Genomic DNA, 26,506 nt, shown 5'->3' with positions numbered 1-26,506 from the left:
TAAAAGCGCAGATATTGCCATAACATCCTGTTTCATTCAATTTAAATTTCAACTGTTTACTTAGGGTTATTTTGATATGTTTAAACGCTGCTCTTTCATATAAATGTATGTTTAGCATTAATGGTTAAGTGAAACAACTGCAGTGCATCCTTTGTTTTCCTTAAAGGGACATTTATTTGTTTTTAATGTATTCATTAAAAATTATTTACTGTACTGTAAAATAATTCACTCTAATATTCCTTGTTTTACAGTTCTAGAACAAACCCCTTGTAGTTTTTGATCATGTGTGCACATCTCACATGTCTTTTATTTTAGGATGGGACTACAGCTTTATTTAAAGCTGCAACCAAAGGCTTCAATGATGTTATAGAGGAATTACTGAAATTTTCTCCATCAATTGGTATGTTAAAGGTAAGAATCAACAATGTTTCAGGTTGAAGGGACATGAAACCCAAAAATTTTCTTCCATGATTTAGATAAAGAATGCAATTTTAAACAACATTAAAAATTTAATATTTAATTTGTTTCATTCTTTAGATATCTTTTGTTGAAGAAATAGAAATGCCCATAGGTGAGCCAATCACATAAGACATCTATGTACAGTCACCAATTAACAGCTACTGAGTCTATTTAGATATGCTTTTCAACAAAGGATATCATGAGAATGAAGGAAATTACATAATAGTAAATATATTTGGTTTAATGTCCCTTTAAGCCATTATTGGCATAACCAATGCTATACAACTTCAACAAAAAACAATTATGTAATAGACTGCAATGTTGTAGTAGCACCATTATAGCAGAATATAAGAATTGTTGACCCCACGCTCAAAGGAGTCCCAACAAATAGAAGAATTGGGTGTATAGGCCACAGCCAACTTTATTAACCTTTTTTATAAACAAAATAGAACTCTAAACATCTAACTTACAAACCGTATAATGTACCTTCCACTGGCTTAGTCACCAGGCAGGGGCGGACTGAGACCAATCAGGGCCCCGGTCAAAAATTAGGGAAGGGCCTCCACTGTCTCACACTGACCCACATTTATTCAAATATATGCAAATGCAAATGAACATGGTAGCCCCCTTGCTCCCACCAGCCCCCCCAACCTCCAAGGCCAGGACTCCACTGTCAAGGGCTGGAGACAGGGCCCCTAACCTCCAGCACCCACCCCACAATCTATAGCCCCCAAGCAACAAACCCCACAATCCAGACACAAGGCCCCCCCACTCTGGTGCCCCCAAACAACAAACCCCACATCCAGGCCAGGGACCCCACTAAACCCACACTTAACTACTTAGTTGCTGATAGGGCAGCTGTCAACTCCAGGTTAATTAGCACACCAGACACATGGAAATGCCATTTGTGGGGCCCCCTACATGCTGGGCCCTCGGTCCAGGTCCTATTTGCCCGGCTGATCAGTCCGCCCCTGTCACCAGGTATATTTACAAAATCTCTGCTGTCCCTTAGGGAGCTACCAAATCCACAACACCAAATATATTTGGTTTAATGTCCCTTTAAGCCATTATTGGCATAACCAATGCTATACAACTTCAACAAAAAACAATTATGTAATAGACTGCAATGTTGTAGTAGCACCATTATAGCAGAATATAAGAATTGTTGACCCCACGCTCAAAGGAGTCCCAACAAATAGAAGAATTGGGTGTATAGGCCACAGCCAACTTTATTAACCTTTTTTATAAACAAAATAGAACTCTAAACATCTAACTTACAAACCGTATAATGTACCTTCCACTGGCTTAGTCACCAGGCAGGGGCGGACTGAGACCAATCAGGGCCCCGGTCAAAAATTAGGGAAGGGCCTCCACTGTCTCACACTGACCCACATTTATTCAAATATATGCAAATGAACATGGTAGCCCCCTTGCTCCCACCAGCCCCCCCAACCTCCAAGGCCAGGACTCCACTGTCAAGGGCTGGAGACAGGGCCCCTAACCTCCAGCACCCACCCCACAATCTATAGCCCCCAAGCAACAAACCCCACAATCCAGACACAAGGCCCCCCCACTCTGGTGCCCCCAAACAACAAACCCCACATCCAGGCCAGGGACCCCACTAAACCCACACTTAACTACTTAGTTGCTGATAGGGCAGCGGTCAACTCCAGGTTAATTAGCACACCAGACACATGGAAATGCCATTTGTGGGGCCCCCTACATGCTGGGCCCTCGGTCCAGGTCCTATTTGCCCGGCTGATCAGTCCGCCCCTGTCACCAGGTATATTTACAAAATCTCTGCTGTCCCTTAGGGAGCTACCAAATCCACAACACCAAATATATTTGGTTTAATGTCCCTTTAAGCCATTATTGGCATAACCAATGCTATACAACTTCAACAAAAAACAATTATGTAATAGACTGCAATGTTGTAGTAGCACCATTATAGCAGAATATAAGAATTGTTGACCCCACGCTCAAAGGAGTCCCAACAAATAGAAGAATTGGGTGTATAGGCCACAGCCAACTTTATTAACCTTTTTTATAAACAAAATAGAACTCTAAACATCTAACTTACAAACCGTATAATGTACCTTCCACTGGCTTAGTCACCAGGCAGGGGCGGACTGAGACCAATCAGGGCCCCGGTCAAAAATTAGGGAAGGGCCTCCACTGTCTCACACTGACCCACATTTATTCAAATATATGCAAATGCAAATGAACATGGTAGCCCCCTTGCTCCCACCAGCCCCCCCAACCTCCAAGGCCAGGACTCCACTGTCAAGGGCTGGAGACAGGGCCCCTAACCTCCAGCACCCACCCCACAATCTATAGCCCCCAAGCAACAAACCCCACAATCCAGACACAAGGCCCCCCACTCTGGTGCCCCCAAACAACAAACCCCACATCCAGGCCAGGGACCCCACTAAACCCACACTTAACTACTTAGTTGCTGATAGGGCAGCTGTCAACTCCAGGTTAATTAGCACACCAGACACATGGAAATGCCATTTGTGGGGCCCCCTACATGCTGGGCCCTCAGTCCAGGTCCTATTTGCCCGGCTGATCAGTCCGCCCCTGTCACCAGGTATATTTACAAAATCTCTGCTGTCCCTTAGGGAGCTACCAAATCCACAGCAAATTTAAAATTCACATGACAAGCACTTAGCAACCCCAAGCAGGAAAATCAAAGCCTAGGGAGGGAGAGAGGGAACTTATCCTTGCAGCTACAAAATAAAAAGGAGCAGCAGCTTCTGCTAACCCCTTTATAAAAAAACATATTAGAAGGAGAACTCCAGAACTCTGTAACACAATAAGCCTAAACATCAGTGAGAGGTCAGATGATACTATCTTATAGTCATTTACCCATGACCTAAAGCTCTCCAGCGAGGTCCCTCAAAGAATTTTAGAAACACAAATTTTGAGAGATATTTAGTTCATTATGCAGGTTTCTCTATGTTAAGGAGATTGTGTGTGATTTCTCTCCATGGCTGCAAGCTTTTGTACATCAGCCCCTCACTGAAACCCTGATTATGATAAACAATTTTCTTATATGTTTATGCATCTCAGCACTAATCCACAGCAACTAAGTTTATGCAAATCAAGTGCTTTTACAAATATGGTTTACAATGATAATCTATATGAATCAATATCAATCATTTTTCTGATATAAATGGTAACAAACTAAATGGCTTAAATGCAATTTTATTTGTAAATGTCATTACCTAATAGTAACAAGACACAATCTAGACTTTTGTAGTTACTACCAGGTATTAATAATTATGGCTGCAATAGTAGTATCTAGGTCAATGTATCCAGAGTGTCTATTTGTTTATAAATATTATTTGTGTCTCCTTTGACTAGAATGGTTCCACTGCTCTACATGCTGCAGTTCTTAGTGGCAATGTGACCACAGTCACCCTTCTCGTAGAAGCCGGAGCAGATCCAACCATTAGGAATAAGGTGAGTCAGTACTTCATTATTTTGATTCCAGCATTTCAACAAATAATATAATAATATAACAAGAAAGCTATGTTTGTCTTTGATGCACTACAATGCAGAAATTTGCAATTGTATTAAACACAAGCGCTTCTTACATTTGAACCATTCCTATCCTGGGTTAGAACAGAGCAACTATTTGTTTCGAAGAAACAATATATATCAAGTATATATTTAGGGCCAGACTACAAGTTGAGCGCTAGCATTTCCCACTAGCGATAAGGGTCTTTTTTGCGGCTGTTTGTACTAGTTGGGTTTACCGTTGGTATTACAAGGTAAGAGTAAACACAATCGCTTGAGCACAATCGTGATTCAGGCCCGGTGCTTGCATAAAGCAGTCTAGGCAGCCGCCTTAGTTCACACAAGGGGGTGCAATCATGGAGCGGCAACACAATATTTTATTTTATTTTTTTTAAACCTAACATTTAGTTCGCCTTCCTATTTTGTTTTCAGTTGCTGCAGAGAGCATTAAAATAGGTGCGATTCACAGCACAGTTGAGCTTGAGTTTCTCTTCCAATCCGTTTATGACCTTAAGGAGGCTCCAGGAGTTTTGACTAACTTCTATTTAAAAACTGGCAGGTAGTCATGCCCAATAATATTTAATTATTGGTCTTCAATAATAACAGAGATAAATAGATTGTTATCAATACAACTGCCTTTAGAACCTACAACAATTTTATTGCATAAGCCAATATTAAAATTATCAACAGAGCATGATATAGAGCATTGTATATACTTTTGAATAGTGCGAAACAGATAATACCAAGATTATGGAAACAGAAAAGAGCCCCGACAATAATGGAATGGCAATCGCAAATACAATATTTACTATTGATGAAAAAACTACATTATCAATTGATGGATCAGATGGATTTATATTATAATATAAAAAATATTTTACAAATAAAAGTATAGGAGCATATCTGGGGTACTAGATTGAAATGAGCCTAGAGAAAATAAGTAATATGAAAAAGATTAATTAAAAATTTAATGTTGCTGAAGATGTTATATTATATTATATTAGTGCAAAAACATTTTTTGTTATTATTATAAATAACCAGAGTTATTGTTATTTTTTTTATTTTTTTTATTTTATTATTTTTGTTTTGTTTTATTTTTTTTATTAGGCTTTATACACACTTTATATCTCTAATTACTATGTGCTATGGTGGTTAAGGAAAAGTTATTAGATGACGGCAAAGGATCTTATAGAAACTTACGGGTTTACAGGGAGTCTTAGTATTATAAATATAAGGAAAGATACCTGGGGGATATGAGAGTTAAGTTTGATTTATTATGTTTTTGGCTGTTTATCTATATTTACTTGTTAATAATCTGTATGTTAAAGTATTGAATAAAGCCTTTAAAAAAAAACAAAAAAAAAACAGGCAGGACGGCAGCCATCACAACAAAGGGCTGAATAAATTTCATGATGGACTGGCTATTGGCAATATGTTGCACTTCACAGCTCACAAAGTGTTGTCTGTCTGCGGTAAAAAACTTAAGTCTGACTACGTTTTTTACCCCAGGCAGGCAGCTAACACAGCGCAACATATTGCCAATAGCCAGTCCGTCATTAAATTTATTCAGCCCTTGGCTAAGTTGGCTGTGACCTGTGATGGATGCTGCCAGAGTCAGTGGCAGACTGCAATCAAAGCTGGGTCAGACTCAGAGGCTGGAGGCCTGGTGGAGTACAAATAGTTAAGAGCAGAAGTGTCAGCGTCAGGCGCACGCTTTGGACACCGCCGGCCCCGCCACCCTCTGAAGCGATGCTTGGTTCCTTCCAGCACACAGGGGTCATGGCTCACTGTGGGTTACATGTGCTGCCCTCCAGTCCCTTACTCCATGTTCCTTGGATGGATGGTGACGTCCCACTCAAGTACTCAAGCTATAGAATGGCACTGGTGTGTCCAAGCTGTGCAGCGCTCCTAGTCCCACCCAGAGAAGTTCCTCCCTGCTACAGCCCAATCACGCTGCAGGGGGCTGCCTGCCAGACTATTAACTACATGGCCACAGCCACTTAGAGAAAATATTAATATGCAGGTAAGTCCTCTTGGGGCTACACATATTAATTGTTATGCAGCAACTGCCTGATTTGCTATGCAGCACAACCACTGTCCGATTTGTTATGTAGCTCAAATACTGTATAATTTGCTATGCAGCACAACCACTGTCTGATTTGCTATGCAGCACAACCACTGTCTGATGTGTAATGCAGCACAACCACTGTCTGATGTGTAATGCTGCACAACCACTGTCTGAATTGCTATGCAGGACAACCACTGTCTGATGTGTAATGCAGTGCAACCACTGTCTGATGTGTAAAGCAGCACAACCACTGTCTGATTTGCTATGAAGTACAACCACTGTCTGATTTGTTATGCAGCACAATGACTGTCTTATTTGTTATGCAGTACAACTACTGTCTGATTTGCTTCGCAGCCTAACCACTGTCTGATTTGCTATGCAGCACAACCACTGTCTGATGTGTAATGCAGCACAACCACTGTCTGATTTGCTATGCAGCACAACTGTCTGATTTGTTATGCAGCACAGCCACTGTCTGATGTGCAATGCAGCACAACCACTGTCTGATTTGCTATGCAGCACAACAACTGTCTGATGTGTAATGCAGCACAACCACTGTCTGATTTTTTTATGCAGCACAACCACTGTCCGATTTTTTATGCAGCACAACCACTGTCTGATGTGTATTGCAGCACAACCACTGTCTGATTTGCTAATTTTCTATGCAGCACAACCACTGTCTGATGTGTAATGCAAAACAATCACTGTCTGATGTGTAATGCAGCACAACCACTGTCTGATTTGCTGTGCAGCACTACCACAGTTTGATTTGCTGTGCAGCGCTGCCACTGTCTGATTTGCAATGCTGCCCTACCATTGTTTGATTTGCAATGCTGTGCTACCACTGTTTGATTTGCATTTAGCTACCAATCAGCAATTGCAGCTCCTAAGCCTACATTCCTGCTTTTCAAATACAGATACCAAGAGAATGAAGACACATTGATAATAGTTAATTAGAAAGTTGCTTAAAATATCATGCTCTTTCTGAATCATGATAGAAAATTTTGGGTTTCATTTCCATTTAACTAGCAATGAGATGGTATGTAATTGGGGCGGGAAAATGTATCCTCGCCTGTGTGGCCAAAAATCCTAGCACCGGCCCTGTCGTGATTTATGCTAGAATGATTACCGCGTCTTCAGAGCTCTGGTTAACTGTTTCGCGAAACAAAAAAGTTGCTTAAAACACATCAAAAATACATTACAAAGTATAGTTACACTCATAATAACAGCATCTAAAATTTTTATTTAAAAATAATATTGCACACAGAAGTTATAAGATATGAGATCTCTGGTGTTTGAAAAGAAAGGCAGGCAAAAGGCTTTAAAGGGACAGTACACTATAAAATTGTTTTTCCATTAATCTATTTTCAATGACTTGTTATACCACCTGCAGAGTATAAAATATTTGAGAAATTGCATTTTCAGGTTTATTTGTGTATATGAAGTAGCTGGTTTTGTGCTATTTAACCACAGCCTATTACAATGGGTTGAACTTAAAGTGTGTTTTTATGTGTGTGTATATATGTATTTAGAGACATATATACACATATAAATACATTTGTACACACATAATACATATAAATAAGCTCATTGGAGCCCTTCGCAGTTAAGTAGATGAAAACATGGAAAAACATATTCATATTTATTAAAGGTTTTAGCTATGTATTTACTGTAAATATTTGACATTCCCAGGACCGCTATTAGGAGATAAATGGGGTGACTCCTGTCAGGGGCTCAATGGGCCAGGTGGCGCCATGAGGCAAGCATAACTATTATTATTTTTTGTTTTTAAATTTGGCAGGCACCAGAGGGCGCTACATCAGAGGGCTATTGAGCGTGGGAAATGTCATTACAGGGAGTAAAGCATTAGCATTTGAGAGGATTTCTGGGTGTGCACTAAACCACTATGCACAGTGTGAGACAGACTTGGCACTTCAGTTAGTACAGTGTGTGCCTGAGTCAGACGGCAGATCACTTTCATTTGCAGAGGAGGTAGGACTTACATAGTAAATGTTTTTTATTTCTTTGTGCAATTTCGGATTGTAACTTCAGTGTGGTATTTGCATGGTGGTGCCAGGGGTCCATAAAAACATTTTTTTTTTATCAATATGCAGCAGTGTATTTATGATAAATTGACAATGCTGTAGAAATGATATATTTAAAATCATGCAGAAATATTTCCTCCTCAATACACAAATGGTAGGTCCCCTTTTGGCAGATATGATTTTTTTTTATTTATATATATATATATATATCTATATATATATATATATATATATATATATATATATATATATATATATATATATATATATATATATATATATATATATATATATTACATTCCAGTTTACTGCTCTTTTATGTAAGGACTTTCCAGATGCCAGGAGGCATTTTATCTAAGATTTTTACGTTTGCATAACATGTTATACTGTCAGGCTAAGATTGCCCAGTGTTTGAAATGAGACAGGTTAACTTAACACTATTCAGTTTACACTACAGCTGACTTTTGAAATACATACAAACATGCCTAAATCCTGCATTTAACCAGATCTAATGCTATGAGACTGAGTACCACAACTCATGGTTCCACCAAGACCATATAGAGTACAGCATTTTCAAAATCCATACGTACAGCTGACAGATGGGAATATTTGTGCATCAGATTTAAAGTGGTGTTCATGGTTGGGGGAAATGAGGGGGGGGGGGGGAACAAACATATGTCAACCTTTCAAAAGTGCTTTTCTTCATCTACCCATTCTGGCAGATCATTTAATGTACAATTTTGAATTCACAGAAGTATTTTTGTTTGCACATTTACAAATATGATTCTTTAAAAAGGGATCTCTTAATTTCTGCTATTTTTTTAGCATGCATGTCACACACTGTTGATTTAGGGAATGGCAATGTGCAGAAATTTTACCTACTGTGAGTGTTTCTGTGGGTGTCTGTGTTTATGTATTTGTGCTTTTGTTGTTGTCTCTATGAGTGTGTGTATTTTTTTCTGTGGGTCTCTCTGTGAGGGTGTGTGTGTGTCTGTCTGTGCATTTTCTGTAGATGTCTCTGTGAGGGTGTGTGCCTGTGTATATGTATGTGTTTGTGTATTTTCTGTGGATGCCTCTGTGAGGGTGGGTGTGTATGTCTTTGTGTGTTTTCTGTGGATGTCTCTGTGAGGGTGTGTGTGCGTATGTCTTTGTGCATTTTCTGTGGGTGTCTCTGTGAGAGTGTGTGCCTATGTCTTTGTGTGTTTTCAGTTGATGTATCTTTGAGGGTGTGTGCGTCTGTCTTTGTGCATTTTCTGTGGGTGTCTCTGTGAGGGTGTGTGTGTGTGTGTGTGTATGTCTGTGCATTTTCTGTTATTGTCTCTGTGATCGTGTGTGCATATTTATTTGTGCATTTTCTGTGGGTGTATTTGTGTGGGTCTGTGTGTGTGTGTGTGTATGTATGTCTTATTGTATTTTCTGTGGATGCCTCTGTGAGGGTGGGTGTGTATGTCTTTGTGTGTTTTCTGTGGATGTCTCTGTGAGGGTGTGTGTGTGTTTGTATGTCTGTGTTTTCTGTGAATGTCTCTGTGAGGGTATGTGCATATGTCTGTGCATTTTATGTTGGTGTTTCTGTAAGGGTGTGTATGTCTGTGTGTTTTCTGTGGATGTCTCTGTGGTGTGTTTGCATATGTCTGTGTGTTTTCTGTAGGTGTCTCTGTGATGGTGTGTGCATATGTTTGTGTGTTTTCTGTGGGTGTCTCTGTGAGGGTGTGTGTGTGTATGTCTTTGTGTGTTTTCTGTGGATGTTTCAGTGAGGGTGTGTGTGTATGTATGACTTTGTGTGTTTTCTGTGTGTGTCTGTGTGTGTATGTCTTTGTGTGTTTTCTGTGGGTCTCTTTCTGTGTGTATATGTCTTTGTGTGTTTTCTGTGGGTGTCTGTGAGTGTGCATGTCTTTGTGTGTTTTCTGAGGCTGTCTCTGTGGGTGTTTCCTAGGGTGTATGTGCAAGTTTGTGTTTGAGTTTGTGTGTGCGTGTCCATTGTCTGTTCCTTTTTAGGTCATTTTGACCTTACTACTGATTGTTCACATCTTTCTACAGACTTTGAGACTGAGACCTTTCCAGAAGTCACCAATCTACCACTTAACCTTTAAATTGTTGCTTAGGCAGTTCAGAGCCCTTCCTTTCAGCCACTGCATGCTGTTGGCATCATATAGTTGGCATCTTCCTTGACAAAAAGATAATCAGAACTCCATATTGTGTCTTGTAAATCTCCTTTTTTGCCAAAACTGTAGTCTATTTCACTACTTGTCAGGTCAATGTAAACAAGTGCTGAGTGTCTGTGTGGGTGTCTGTGTCTGAGTGTGTTTGTATGTTTCTTTGTGTGTCTGCTAGAGTGTCTATATGTGAATCCTTATGTGTGAGTGTGTGTTTCAGTGTATGAGTGAGTCTGTGTGTTTCTGTGTTTGTATTTTACTACCTTTACAACATTTACAAGTTTGACTACATAAAGTGCATATATGTTTTAGTCACTTGGTCAAAAATTTCACATTTTAAAGGGGGGGGGGCTGATCAATGGTTAAGTAAGGGGCCCCAAAATTTCTAGTGGTGGCCCTGGACATTCCTATGTTCTGCAAATAGCAGAATATGTTCTATGTATTTAAAAATAGATATTCCTATATACAGTATATCTGTATATTTCTATACCTACTGTATATATAATCATTTATATACATATTTAGGTATAGTTATATATTTTACCAAAATACCATCAGATATATGTAGAAATATGTATGCATATTTAATTAATGAAGACGTTATTCCCTTCAGATGCTCTCCCTTACCTTTATATAAAACAATTGTGTTTGTATATTTGCACTGGTATTAAAAGTTGAAAATAAAAAGACTGAGTTACACTAACACTTGGAGGTCAGATAGCATGACCGTGCTTAATGCCTTTCCTCATATATTTCTATGAGGTATGCTAAAATTCTTCTCTTTTTTTCACTCAAGTACTAACCCAAAGGAATGTTCTTCACTTAGAAGTAAATGTTATTTTTATTTTTAAATATATAATTCTATATATATCTATATATTATTTTTTTAAACTATATATCTATATAAATAAATTAAATCTATACCAGCTCTGGGGGGGGCGGAGCCAACTGCCGAAGCAACAAGACGTGCCATCTCAGAGCTCCTGAAATCTGATTATCAAAATACTACTTTGTGGCACCCTAAGACTTTATATATTTCTATATTCGGCTTCTATTATATCCTAAGATATTAATCATAAAGCTTGGGACTAAACTAACATATAATTGACATAATATTGGCACTGAGGCCTATTAGTTAGCTGAGACCGCTACGAAGCTACCACCATTATACTTGAAACTACCCACGCACCGCCTTAACTGACGGAAACATACTTCTTATACTTGCACCTTCAGCATATTAATGGAGCAACAATTTCTTTTGGCGATGCACGATTTAATGCGCTCCATGGACTTTCACCAGCAAGCTCTTGTTGCTGAACTGAGAGCTGCGGTGGACCCATCACAACATACAACACTGTCTAGAGAAGTGAAGGTGGAGACAGACCGGTCGGAACCAGACCCGACACAATGCAACACAGATTTGCCACAGGACCTTACAAACTGGTATACAACAACTACGGAGGACCTCGCTCCGAGGTCAACGAAACAGCTGAAAATAGCTTTACAGAACAGTATCTCGCAGCACCCCCCGGTCCTCACAGGACCTGGGCAACAGAACGCAACATATCTCGTGACATCGCAGACACCGCTGCTTGGAGTGACCAGAGTATGCAGTTTCCAGCCGACAGTTTATACTTCCTATGGTCCTGAGATGGCTGATTCATCTAGAAGTCCTCCTGCAGATGATGGGGCCAAGTCAAATGAGGCGGCTGAACTGGGAGCTGAGAGGAACACATTGTGCTTGGGATGCTCCGTACTGCACAATTTAGGGCAAAATTAGTCTATCCACGGAGGAACTAAAGCACGATCTTACACTAGCACCAAACGCCCAAACCCATCTACACGGAGGTCTAGCTCTCTCACTAACCCTTTTACTAGCAGCTCCAACCTGTTTGTACAGCTGCTGGGTAAGTATACTAATCCTCATATCGGCACATTTGATCAGTCTCCACAGCGGAGATCCCCTCCATATATGTGTATGTATATCTATCTAGATGTATATATGCGTTGGTGTTTGTGCGTGCACACACTCACTAGCGGCTACACTACAGCTTCAAGGGGATATATACCTATGAGCACCCCTACCTCTTGGTGCTAATATATGTCATTAGCAAGGTTAAATATATGTATAAAGGCAATTAGATATGAGAGACCTGTATAGAACTAAACATTGAACTTGTAATATGTATAAAGCTTTGGTCCTCTTAGTCTTCATGGGATTAGACAGACGTTCATTCCATATCTATAAGGATTTAGGCTTTAGTATGCATCTAGAAGAGTGGTAAGTCTCCATGATAACAGTATATAGTATTGTACATACTCAAGACGTCTTTCAGTGTAGCATCTAAGTTTCCCACATTTAACATGCCTAACATTTACAGTGATATACTACTGGGTCTGCGGCCGGGACCTCAGAGTATTATCGCCTATTAGATGTGGCTCAATATTAGATAATATTAATAGTTAAATATTTCAGTCGCTACACATCATATGGAGCATCACTCATAGTAACTAATTGCTGCTAACACATCGTCATATCTAGGGCTCTCTAGGTGTATTATATATAATGGACGAGTCCTATTTCGTTAATTATTGTACCTTGAACTTGCTTTGTCCCTCCCTATTAGTCATCTAAACAGTAAGTCGTTTCTTATGGAGTCCACCTTTATAGCTATATAACATAACCTTCATTCACTCCCTCCACATTAATACTCTGGTATCCTAAATGGCTCCGCTCCTCATCCCCTCCTTTACTTCACTCAGAGCGGCTCTTGCCCGCTGGACTTCTTTTCCCCCTTCCTTGCTAATTTGGTCCAAGAGCGACCTAACAAAAACTAATCCACACTTGCCCCAATTTAACTAGAATAAACAACTTCATGAATGTTCTTTATGGCAAGGTGGGGACCATATTTCCTAGTTATATAATATAAAAATGAGGTTCCGTTATCCTTTAATGACAACCTAGTTGTGCATGTCTTGCAATACCACTTTCATTTGCTTGTCATTTGATGTAAATTTCTTCATCTACACACTGGCAATCTGAACACCAGACATTGCTGTATATTCCAGATTTACTTTAATTCTGTTCTCATAGAGACGCACAGAGTTTATACCTAGAGCTATTATCTCTTTACTTCTTAGCTATGTTTTTGTGCTAATAATGTATGTTTCAATACTATGTTTTCATTGTCATTGGATGAATATTTTATGTAATATTTCTCACAACCTCAATAAAAAATATTTAAAAAAAAAAAATCTATACCAGCTCCATTGGGGAGTCATTAAAAAGTGGATAGAGCATGAAGTCCCAACAAAAGATTTCTTAGGAATCTCTGGTGTACAGAGGATCAATAAATTATTATAACAAAAATAAGGAAAAAAGTGAAACCTTGGCCAATAGCCAGCACTTGGTCATGCATCACAAGTTCATGAAAACATGGATGATGATTACCAATGAAGGAGCAGTAGTTATATCAAAATAAAAATGTATTATTTACCACCACAAATCACCAGCAATCAATAGCAGGGTTTTGTAAGGGGGAGTGTCCTGCGACTACACTTTTGTGCACTGTGCCTCTCATAGGTGCTCAGGCAACTGCTACACCTGCGTTGCCTGAGCAATGGGGGCGTTCCTGGTCCTTGCAGAGTTTAAAGCCCAGATAGTCCTATCACTCACTGCAGTTATTCTGCTGGCTGGTTCACAGATACTAAGCGCTTATTATCCTTTTTCCTGCTTCCTCAACTCTGGTTTTGACTCCCTGGCCTCTAAACTTTGGATTGCCTTTAGAAGTTGCTTCTTCTCTGCCTGCCCTGACCTCAGATACTCCTGACATTCGCCTAGATTTAGAGTTCTGCGTTAGCCATCAAAAGCAGCGTTAAGGGGTCCTAACGCTGCTTTTGGCCGCCCGCTGGTATTTAGAGTCAGCCAGGTAAAGGTGTACCGCTCACTTTCAAGCCGCAACTTTTCCATACTGCAGATCCCTTTATGCCAATTGCGTATCCTATCTTTTCAATGGGATCTTCCTAACACTGGTATTTAGAGTCCTGAAGTGAGCGGTACACCCTCTACCGACAAGACTCCTACCGCCCATGGAAAGGCTGTAGTTAAGAGCTTTCTGGGCTAACGTCGGTTTATAAAGCTCTTAACTACAGTGCTCTAAAGTACACTAGCACCCATAAACTACCTATGTACCCCTAAACCGAGGTCCCCCCACATCGCCGCCACTATAATAAATATTTTTAACCCCTAATCTGCTGACCGCACATCGCCACCACCTACATTATCCCTATGAACCCCTAATCTGCTGCCCCCAACATCGCCGACACCTACATAATATTTATTAACCCCTAATCTGCCCCCCCAACATCGCCACCACCTACCTACACTTATTAACCCCTAATCTGCCGACCGGACCTCGCCTCCACTATAATAAATGTATTAACCCCTAAACCGCCGCACTCCCGCCTCGCAAACCATATAATTAATTGTATTAACCCCTAATCTGCCCACCCTTACATCGCCACCTAACTTCAAGTATTAACCCCTAATCTGACGAACGGACCTCGCCGCTACTCTAATAAATGTATTAACCCCTAAAGCTAAGTCTAACCCTAACCCTAACACCCCCCTAAATTAAATATAATTTTAATTTAACGAAATAAATTAAATATTATTAACTAAAGTATTCCTATTTAAAACTAAATACTTACCTGTAAAATAAACCCTAATATAGCTACAATATAACGAATAATTATATTGTAGCTATTTTAGGATTTATATTTATTTTACAGTCAACTTTGTATTTATTTTAACTAGGTACAATAGCTATTAAATAGTTATTTACTATTTAATAGCTACCTAGTTAAAATAATTACAAAATTACCTGTAAAATAAATCCTAACCTAAGTTACCATTAAAACTAACACTACACTATCAATAAATTAAATAAATTACCTACAATTACATACAATTAAATAAAATAAACTAAATTACAAAAAAAAAAACCCACTAAATTACAAAAAATAAAAAAAGATTACAAGAATATTAGGCTAATTACACCTACTCTAAGCCCCCTAATAAAATAAAAAGGCCCCCAAAATAATAAAGGTCCCTACCCTATTCTAAATTAAAAAGTAACCAGCTCTTTTACCAGCCCTTAAAAGGGCTTTTTGCGGGGCATGCCCCAAAGTAATCAGCTCTTTTGCCTGTAAAAAAAAATACAACCCCCCCAACATTAAAACCCACCACCCACATACCCCTACTCTAACCCAAACCCCCCTTAAATAAACCTAACACTACCCCCCTGAAGATCTCCCTACCTTGAGTCATCTTCACCCAGCCGGGCCGAAGTCTTTATCCGATGGGGCAGAAGAGGACATCCAGACCGGCAGAAGTCTTCATCCTATCCGGGCAGAAGAGGACATACAGACCGGAAGACATCTTCATCCAAGCGGCATCTTCTATCTTCATCCATCCGACGAGGAGCGGCTCCATCTTCAAGACCTCTGGCGCGGAACATCCTTCTTCCCCGACGACTACTCGACGAATGAAGGTTCCTCGAATTCCGATTGGCTGATAGGATTCTATCAGCCAATCGGAATTAAGGTAGGAAAAATCTGATTGGCTGATTGAATCTGCCAATCAGATTCAAGTTCAATCCGATTGTCTGATCCAATCAGCCAATCAGATTGAGCTCGCATTCTATTGGCTGTCCGATCAGACTTAGCTTTAGGGGTTAATACATTTATTAGAGTAGCGGCGAGGTCCGGTCGGCAGATTAAGAGTTAATACTTGAAGTTAAGTGGCGGCGACGTTGGGGGGGGCAGATTAGGGGTTAATACAATTTATTATAGGGTTTGCGAGGCGGGAGGGCGGCGGTTTAGGGGTTAATACATTTATTAGAGTAGCGGCGAGGTCCGGTCGGCAGATTAGGGGTTAATAAGTGTAGGTAAGGTAGCGGCGACGTTGGAGGGGGGGCAGCAGATTAGGGGTTGTTAGGGATAATGTAGGTGCCGGCGGTGTCCGGAGCGGCAGATTAGGGGTTAATTGTGTAATGCAGGTGTCAGCGATAGTGGGGGCAGCAGATTAGGGGTTAATGAGTGTAAGGTTAGGGGTGTTTAGACTCGGGGTTCATGTTAGGGTGTTAGGTGCAGACTTAGAAACTGTTTCCTCATAGGAAACAATGGGGCTGCGTTAGGAGCTTAACGCTGCTTTTTTGCAGGTGTTAGGTTTTTTTTCAGCCCAAACTGCCCCATTGTTTCCTATGGGGGAATCGTGCACGAGCACGTTTTAGCTGCTTACCGCTACTGTAAGCAACGCTGGTATTGAGGGTTGAAGTGGCAGTAAATTAGGCTCAACGCACCCTTTTTGGAGCCTAACGCAGCCCTTCAGACAACTCTAAATACCAGCGTTGTTTGGGAGCAGCGGTAGGAAAAAAAGCTGCGTTAGCTACACAGGTCTTTACCGACAAAACTCTAAATCTAGCCGTATGATTGCTGCTGTACCCCTTGCCTATTGTTATGCCTTGGACTTTGTCTGTTCTCTTGTTCTTTGCCACTGGATTCAGGGGAAGCCTCCTGTTCCCCTGACAGTTTCCCTGTATCAAAGTGAAATTATTTTCTGTGCACAGAGTGATCTTCAGTCAGAAAAATAATAAAACCTTAGAGGAAAATAAATAATTTTGTTTATTACTTTACTTGTTTTTCCCCAATGCAATCTAGCTTCTCCTATTTTGCATGAATTGGATTTTATGAAGTGTTTAAGAGTTATATGCAGTGATTGCTGACCCCCTGATTATATTGGTTGTATAATTGTGACCAATAGTATGTAATTAATTTAATTAAATTTAACACATCCTATGTCACCATAAGAGGGAACTGTAATCAATGAACACTGTAACCGCTATTGTTGAAGTTGGTATTTGCATTATTAGATCATAGGAAATCTATACAGACTAGCAAAAATAACATTTCACCGAGCAAATTGCATATAAGAGAGAACTGTCTGACATCATTATCACATGCCTGATGAAGCCCAATGAGGGAAGGTTTGTGGGTGAGAAATATAGCTGTGTTTGGAGCTCTGTGAGTGTGGTATTAGCTTTGGAACCAAGCAGCCTTGCTTTGGTTATCCCTTCTAAGTGAATGTCTACGCTCCATAGCTGTGAAGAGGTCACAATGAATAGGGAACTGAGACATCCATCTTGTTTGTTTACTTGCTTGGAACCAAGTAAACGGTGGTGGAGAGTAAGAAGAATGCAGAAATGGTGAGAAGTCTTTAATATATTACTCTCTGGGAGGACTGTGATATAAATCTTATATGGGTAACTGTATATAAATAATAAGGGCTGGCTTAGAACCCTGTGGACACAGTGTGGATAAGATTACCGTAATCTTACACCTGGAGTCTTGAAGAACATAGGAATTTTACACATTTTTTTTCAATAATAAACGTATGTTTTTATTAAATATGTGTGTATATGAGTGTAATACTTTAATATCTTTTAAAAGTGTTTTCTGAAACTTTTATTTTAGCCCTAACACTTTACTTCAGTCCTTAGGTCGCACTAATTCGTTTAGCACTTATTTTCAACTAATATGAGTGATGTTTATTGTGGTCACGATATCCACTGAAATGATAACACTAAACCTTCTATGGTAAATCTGTTTTACCACGGACTTGTGATATCAATTTGCTCACTAATTCTTGCGCAGTCCAGCGATATTGATATAGCAACCTATCTATAGTGATCCACTTGTAATCTGGGCCTCTATCTGGGCCTGGGATGAAGAATTCATAAGCAAGTGTTATGCAGTAGAATTTTTGTAATTTGGGTATGGGTTCGGCATTACTGGGTAGGTTTGTTCATTCTTAGATTTCTGGGAACCTAGGACTTAATGAGGAGTAAGAAGGACAACAGGGCTTTTCTCCCCTCTGAGATTTGCCAAAATTGCTAGATGACTGGAAAATGGTTATGGCCCTTGGTTCTTAGTCTAGTCAACCTTATTTGAAATCACTTGATTAAATGAGCTTCACACAATACCATGAAAGTAAATGTACTTCATTAAGAATAACTCTAATATTTTTAATGTGCTCCAAATATAATTATATACATTTCCTCCCTTCTAGCTGCAGCATTTATAATATAATATATTTAAAGGGACACTGAACCCAAATTTTTTCATTCATGATTCAGATAGAGCATGCAATTTTAAGCAACTTTATAATCTACTTATACTATCAATTTTTCTTCATTCTCTTGGTATCTTTATTTGAAATGCAAGAATGTAAGTTTAGATATCGACCCATTTTTGGTGAACAACCTGGGTTGTTCTTGCTGATTGGTGGATAAATTCATCCACCAATAAAAAAGTGCTGTTCACAGTTCTGAACCAAAAAAAAAAAACTTAGATGCCTTCTTTTTCAAATAAACATAGCAAGAGAATGAAGAAAAATTGATAATAGGAGTAAATTAGAAAGTTGCTTAAAATTGCATGCTCTATCTGAATCATGAAAGAAAAAATGTGGATTCAGTGTCCCTTTAATATATTTTGTACTAATTTGCATGGAAGCAAATAAAAAAATACATTTATGCTTACCTGATAAAGTTATTTTTTTCCGGATATGGTGAGTCCACGGCTTGAGTAGTTACTGTTGGGAATATCACTCCTGGCCAGCAGGAGGAGGCAAAGAGCACCACAGTTAAACTGCTAAGTATCGCTCACTTATCCGCAACCCCCAGTCATACGACCGAAGGGAAATGGAGAAGAAGGAGTAACACAAGGTGCCTGAGGTTATAGTCAAAAGAAAAACTGTCTTAAAATAAAGGGTGGGGCCATGGACTCACCATATCCAGAAAGAAATACATTTATCAGATAAGAATAAATTTTGTTTTTCTTTCCTAAGATATGGTGAGTCCACAGCTTGAGTAATTACTGTTGGGAACCAATACCCAAGCTAGAGGACACAGATAAATAGGGAGGGACAAGACAGGCAGTCCTAAACAGAAGGCACCACCGCTTGAAGAACCTTTCTCCCAAAAGAAGCCTCAGCCTAGGCAAAAGTATAAAATTTGGAAAATTTGGAAAAAGTGTGTAGAGAAGAAGTTGCAGCCTTGCAAATTTGTTCCACAGAAGCTTCATTTTTGAAAGCCCAAGAAGAAGAAACAGAGGAAGAGGAAACAGCTTTGTGGAATGAGCTGTAATTATCTCAGGAGGCAGCTTTCCAGCAGTCTCATAAGCCAAACGAATTATACTTCGTAACCAAAAAGAAAGAGTAGTAGCAGTAGCTTTCTGATCTTTACCTTTACCAAAGAAACAGACAAAGAGGGCAGAGGACTGGCGAAAATCCTTAGTTGCCTGTAAGTAGAATTTAAGAGCACATACAACATCCAAATTGTATAACAAACGTTCTTTGGAAGAAGAAGTATTAGGACACAGAGAGGGAACAACAATTTCCTAATTTATATTTCAATTAGAAACAACCTTAGGAAGGAAACCTAACTTAGTATGAAGAACTGCCTTATCGGCATGAAAAATAAGATAAGGGGAATAACACTGCAGAGCTGATAACAACTGTCTATGGAATGCAACCGCTCAAACAGAGCCAGCTGTAAAACTTTAAGAACAAGGTTAAATGATTACTTTCTGTTATAATTTTTAAGCTAAACAACTAACATATTAAAGTTAATAAACATTAATTAAAACCTACTGACCTATATTTTCTCCAAAACAAAAAGTTTCATAACGTTCTTTTTTTTTTTTTTTAAATATTTATTTATGACAAAGACAGAGAAGGTTATTACAATCTCGGTTACCAAGTATAAAAACATGTGTCACAGTGAGTATACATAGTGTATAAATACACACTTAGGTAAAAAGACATATAGATTAGTTTAAAAAAAGAAAGGGTATCTATACATCATTCAAATTTATATAGTGCACTAATAATTATAAAAGTGAACATAGAGAAATGCGTAGGGTAACCAGATAAACCTTTATACAATATCTAGTCTTTCTTTGTCTCTGGAGTTTCCCCCTTTTATCCCTCCCCCATTAGAAAGAACAGAACAAGCCATATTAACAAAACAAAACAAAACAAAACAAAAAAAAAAAATATATATATATATATATTATATAATTAATTAATAACAGAGATAAGGATCCTCCCTCCCATTCTCCCCCCCCCCCCCCCCCATACTATCTCACTCGGCATCTGTTGCCCATTCTTCCGGAAAGCGGCCCCCTAGGATGTTAAACTGAACAAACTCCGAATTTCTGAAAGGTTTGATTATTTTATTTTGTTGTAAAAGGGGCAGAGATTTTACAAAAGGTTCCCATTTTTTAAAAAATACTTCTAGGTATTTATCTTGCGGGAATGGTATATTATACTGTTCTGTTATAAGTTGATTGCAGAGGGCCATTTTAAATTGGGCCATAGTAGGTGCCGAAGATGCTTTCCATGCTTTAAAAATGAGGCTACGTGCTGTTAGTATAATAGTATTTATCAGACTATAGTTCTTGGTAATGCCCTGGTACTTCACCAGAAAGAAGATTTCTAATGGGGAAAAGTTATGATTCAGCTTTAAAACCGCCGTCATCCAGAATGCAATCTTTCCCCAATATTGACCTATTTTGGGGCAGCTCCATAAACAATGGAATAAATCCGACCCTATAGATGAGCATCTGGGGCATGGCACCTTACTTTTGTACCACTTAGAGAGGACCGCAGGTGTAAGGTATCTCTGCAGCCCAATTTTCATCTGTGACTCCCTCCAAGTTGTCGGGACCCAGCTCTGCTGGGTTATTTTAAAGCTCCCAACAATAGTCTCCTCATCAATTTCTGGAAATAAAGTAGACCACCTAGCAATCATTTCATTAATTTGCAGATTTGAAGCTTTCTGATTTAGCACTAAATATAAGGGGGAGATAGCGTATATTCCTGCCGCATAAATAATAATCCTAGGCTGTAATTCACCCAGAGTCCATTCGTTCCCATGTTTCCTGTTCAGCTCCCAGAGAAGATGCCTTACTTGAAGATAGGCATAGAATTCTCGCGCCCCTAAAGCAAATCGTGTCGTAATTTCATGGAATGTGACTGGCTGCCCTTCTGTATCTCGAATTTGACCCAGGGTCTGAAGGCCCTTTGACTCCCATTCTCTAAATATCTGATTATAAATACCAGGGCTAAACTCTGGATTGCCCACTATAGGTAAATATTGTGAGACATGAGGCGAGATTCCCACCTCTGTACACAGTCTTTGCCAGGCTACAATGACGTTCTTGAAGGTACCTAGGTAGAATATATTAGAAGGCAGGGATGTAAGGGGGCAATGCAACAGAGCCTTTAACTTAAAGGGGACTACAGCCTTAGATTCCCAAGTGAAAGATGTAATCTGATCCTTCTCAGTTAGCCAATCTAAAGCAAATCTGGCTATAATAACCAGGTTATATGTCTGAATATTAGGAAGTGCCAAGCCAGCTGCTAACTTAGAATTCATAAGCTTAGAAACGGAGATCCGTGGTCTCTTGCCATTCCAAAGGAATTTGGAGCAAGCTTTATTATATATAGTAATATCTCTTTTGTGTAAAAACCACGGAATATTTTGCAATATATAGAGGAGTTTTGGAAAAATCACTGACTTAATCAGGGTCACACGAGCGGTCAGCGAAATTGGTAACCTAGTCCAGTCCTCAAGCTTTTTCTTGCACGAGTCCAGCACTGACCTATGATTTAGGCTATACCAATCTTCCGCGTTTCTGGATAAACGTAAACCCAGATAAGTAATCTGGGAGACTTCTTGAAAGGGATGCTTCACCCGTGATACTAAGTTTTTATGTATCCACATTAATTCCGATTTTGAAGTATTGATCTTAAATCCGGATATTTCCCCAAACTCTTGGGTTATCCTCTGTAGGATAGGCAACGATACTTTAAGATTAGATATAAATATAAGGAGATCGTCTGCGTATTGGAGAAGCACCAGTTTCTCCCCCGCCCATGTAATCCCTTCCAGTTCTTGTCGTAATCGGATAGCTAAGGGTTCTATACTAAGATTAAACAGGAAAGGTGAAAGCGGACAACCCTGTCTAGTCCCTCTAAATAGATCAAATCGTTGTGTAGAAGTATTATTAATAATCACCGCAGAGGAGGGGGTACTATAAATCAGGCGTATGTAGTTGGTAAAGAATCCTGAAAACCCAAAACGTTCCAACGCAAAGAATAGATGATCCCAACTGACCCTATCAAAGGCCTTCTCGGCATCAACCGTAAGAATGGCCCTGTCTATATTATCGCCAGATTCTGCAAGTTTGTATTTGTTAGAGAAAGATTCGAGCAAAATCAGAAGTTTCCTCGTATTCTTTACGGGATTACGTCCAGGCATGAAGCCGGTTTGATTCTCATGAATTAGCTCGCCCATAAAGGGTTTCAGTCGTGAGGCTATGATAGCTGCTAACAGTTTATAATCACTGTTCAGGACCGAGATAGGTCTAAAGGAGCTGGGTTGCTCAGGGTCCTTACCCTTTTTTAGAATCAGCGAAATATTTGCAGAAGCAAAGAGAGAAGAACATCGAGTGTTCTCTGAAAAATAAAAATTGAATAACTTAGTTAATATAGGTAATACCTGTGGTTGTAAAATTCTGTAGTACTCAATAGGAAGAGCATCCGGGCCGGCAGCTTTGTTAGATTTCGCCTTCTTAATTGCCCATGATATTTCCTCCTCCGTAATGGGAGCGTTAATAATGTCTCTGGCCTCTAAGGCCAAGCGTGGTACTTTGATCTTGCTCCAGAATGCCTCTTTCTTATCTACATCAAGGGGATCTTGTTCATACAAAGTCTGAAAGAATTCAGAGAACACTCTTTCAATATCTGGGTGGTTCGTATATCTCTTATCTCCTTGTTTGATAGCGGTGATAGCCTGTCTAGGCGAAAAGTTCGCTAATCTCGCTAAGAATTTCGCCGATCTGCCCATGTAACCCCCGTATCTAGCTTTCAATCTAATTTCTTCCTGGGCACTAACCTGTTTCATGTGTGTGTCTCGAAGAGTCTTTGCTGTAGTGTAGGCCTCCCAAGTTTCTCTGGTATGTTTACTGACATAGGCTCTATAAGCGTTCTTAACACGATTAGCTAATTGTCTAGTCACTGAGCTACAATGTTTTGACCAGTAGCGTGTATAAGATTTAATCTCTCCGCGTAGGACGGCCTTGGAAGCTTCCCAGAATGTCTCAATTTTATCCATATAATTGCCATTATTATTATGATAATCTGCCCACTTCGATCGTACGTGTTGCTGAAATTTTATGTTATTGCATAGATATCTAGGGAAGGAAATATAATTTGATCCCGACCGCATCTGGCCAGTATCAAGCTTTAGTACTATAACAGCGTGATCAGAGATAACTATATCTTCGATTCCAGAGACCCAGTTTCGGCCAAGCATTGTTTCTGATATCAGAAAATAGTCAAGCCGGGAAAATGAACGCTGGACATGAGATACACACGTATAAGTACGATCGTCCGGGTTCTGTACCCGCCATAGATCGACCAGGCCCAGGTGCGAACATAATTTCTGAAAGATGCGTACCTTCCTACCTCTGCTGATTAAAGCTCTTTTATTAGAACTATCTAAAAGGGGGTCAGCTAGCAAGTTAAGATCTCCTGCAATAATTAGATTTAATCCAATAAATTTATGGAGCTTTACGGACAGAACTGACCAGAATGTATGGTCAATTTGATTGGGTCCATATATGTTGCAAATTATATATCTAATATGCTTAATTTCCATTTCAAGTATTAAAAATCTCCCTTCGGGATCAGCCTCCATATTAATTATATGATAATCCAATCTCCGGTTTATCAATATTGCGACCCCCCTCTTCCTTGAAGTGAATGGAGCTGCTACCACTTCCCCTACCCACTTAAATTTAAGTTTGGGGGTTTCGATGATATTAAGATGTAGTTCCTGTAAGAGAGCTATATCGGGGTTAAATTTCCCCAAATGTTTTATTATAGCTTTTCTTTTAATTGGTGAATTAATACCCCCTACATTCCAGGATAGTAATTTAAGATTATATGCCATCAATATTATTTACATTCCATGATAGTAATTTAAGATTATATGCCATCAATATTATTCAACTTACCAATCCCTACCCTCAAAAGGTGCTCCATAAATTCTAAAACATAACTGGGGACCGCTGTCCGGAAGGTGGCAGTCAAGACAGAGAAGGAGGCGGGGGGAGGAAGAGAGGGAAAGGGAGGGGAAAGGAGAAGAGAGAGAGGGAAAGAAACAAAAACAAAAAAAAAAAAAAAATTTTTAAAAAACCACCATTACTATAGCTAACACAGATTGCACTTATGAAAACCATATAGCCTGCCAAAAACATCTCATGTTAGTTAACTGTTTAAATTCTAAGATAAAAAAAAACATATCTTTAATATAATTCGATACGTGATCAGGGTACCCCTGATTCCCTACAGAAAGTCTCTGCCTCCATAACATTATTAAGTGTGTGTGTATTACCATCTTTCTGTACAATTAACTTTGCGGGGTAAATCAATCTAATATCGTAGTTCTCCCTCCGTAGTCTCCCATAGAAAAAAGACATGTCTCTTCTCTTAGCCAGTGTTTCAGAGGAGAAGTCTTGAAACATTAGTAGTTCGTGGGGGCCTACAGAGAGAGAGCCACATTTCCTGTAATGCCTAAGGTATAGTAACTTATCTTGAAAATTCACGAACTTAAAGATTACTGGCCTAGGTCGTGCGGCCTCATTGTGCTCACGCCTCTGCCCTATCCTATGTACTCTCTCAATCAAAAAGGGGGCAGCAGGAGTCGGAATCTGTAGAGCCTGGGGTAATATAGTAGTGGCAAAATTCATTAAGTCTTGAAATTCAGGGGCCTCAGGCAGACCGATCACTTTAAGATTGTTACGTCTTGATCGGTCTTCAAGGTCCTCCATCTTGGCCTGTAAGGACGAAATGAATTTACTATGGGTGTCCATTGTAGGATCAGTTACATTAAGTCTATCCTCTAGATCCGAGATCCGATTCTCTATTTCCTCCAATCTTGAGGAAAACTGCCTAATCTCTAAAGTGAGGTTTGATATCTCACTTCTGATCTCCTGCTTAATCATATCGAATTGAGGTGCAAGTAATTTGGCCACTTCAGCTGCAAATTCTGCCATATTGATGGGGAAGGGATTGGGGATACTTTTTTCTTTTGGGGAGACTATACTAGAGTCCAGATTTCTGCTGCTGCCCCCTTTTTTGTCCTTTGCTTTAGGTGGCATATTGGAGGGTGAGCTTTTCGAATTAATATATTTGTCCATGAACAAAGCGTGGCTATACCTTGTCTGTGCTATAACAGTTATTATCTATATAGCTTAAAGATAAGAGAAACAATTCCAAAGTCACAAACAAATAGTTCAGTACTCAATATCTAGACCCCTTCTGGTGTGTGATACAATATAAATTTTAAGCCTCGTGATACAAACTTTTAGATATACATATAAATATAAAATAGGAAAATATAGAAATTATAGATGTTTTGGGATGTGTTCCTCAAATTTTAACTTATCTGAAGTGTGTCACTTTCTAAATAGTGTTCTCTAGTTCTAAGCCCTGTCTAGGATATGTTCCCGCATGCAATTAAGCTTTATAACACAAAACTTTCCTGAAAAATGTGCTAGCATAATTTCTTAAATCACCGTGACCCAGCGATAACTACATAGAACAGATTGTGTAAGGTATGCAGTAATATATAACTAATGTGTTACAATATAAATTTAAACCTCGTGATACAAAACTTTTAAATATACATATAAATATAAAATAGGAAAATATAGAGATTGTAACTAGATATTTTTAATGTGTAACAACCGCCCAAGGAATTTACCTGCCCCGAGTTATCAGTTCTAATTTGGATGTGTTCCTTAGATTTTAACTTATCTAAAGTGTGTCACTTTCAAATAGTGTTCCCTAGTTCTAAACCCTGTCAAGAATATGTTCCCGCGTGAAATTAAGCTTTGTAACACAAAACTTTCCTGGAGAATGTGCTAGCGTAATTTCTAAGAACCCCGTGGCCCAGCATTAGCTGCTTAGAACAAAAAATGTGTAAGGCATACAGTAATATAAAGCTAAAGAAAAGCTCAATATCCATAAATTCAGCCCAGCCTGTTAGAAAAAACCGTCACAGGAAAAGCTAATGTTTTAGATTTGGTACAACAGGCATAATATAATAACGGTATATACCCTTTAAATA

The 26,506-nt window shown here is 39.2% G+C and overlaps 1 protein-coding gene across 2 annotated transcripts in view; it reads left to right on the top strand.

Annotated features, from left to right (window-relative positions):
• ANKRD29 (ankyrin repeat domain 29) overlaps positions 1-26,506 on the top strand; it is a 338,553-nt gene that overhangs the window by 294,304 nt on the left and 17,743 nt on the right. For both annotated transcript variants that reach the window (XM_053714978.1, XM_053714979.1), the window contains 2 exons: positions 316-411; positions 3,826-3,924. In XM_053714978.1, coding sequence (XP_053570953.1) covers positions 316-411; positions 3,826-3,924 — 195 coding nt within the window. The remainder of the gene's footprint in view (positions 1-315; positions 412-3,825; positions 3,925-26,506) is intronic.

This window comes from Bombina bombina, chromosome 5 (assembly GCF_027579735.1).
Source record: "Bombina bombina isolate aBomBom1 chromosome 5, aBomBom1.pri, whole genome shotgun sequence".
Taxonomy (NCBI): domain Eukaryota; kingdom Metazoa; phylum Chordata; class Amphibia; order Anura; family Bombinatoridae; genus Bombina; species Bombina bombina.
The sequence above is the reverse complement of the archived record's forward strand: the minus strand, read 5'-3'. Positions and strand labels throughout refer to the sequence as shown.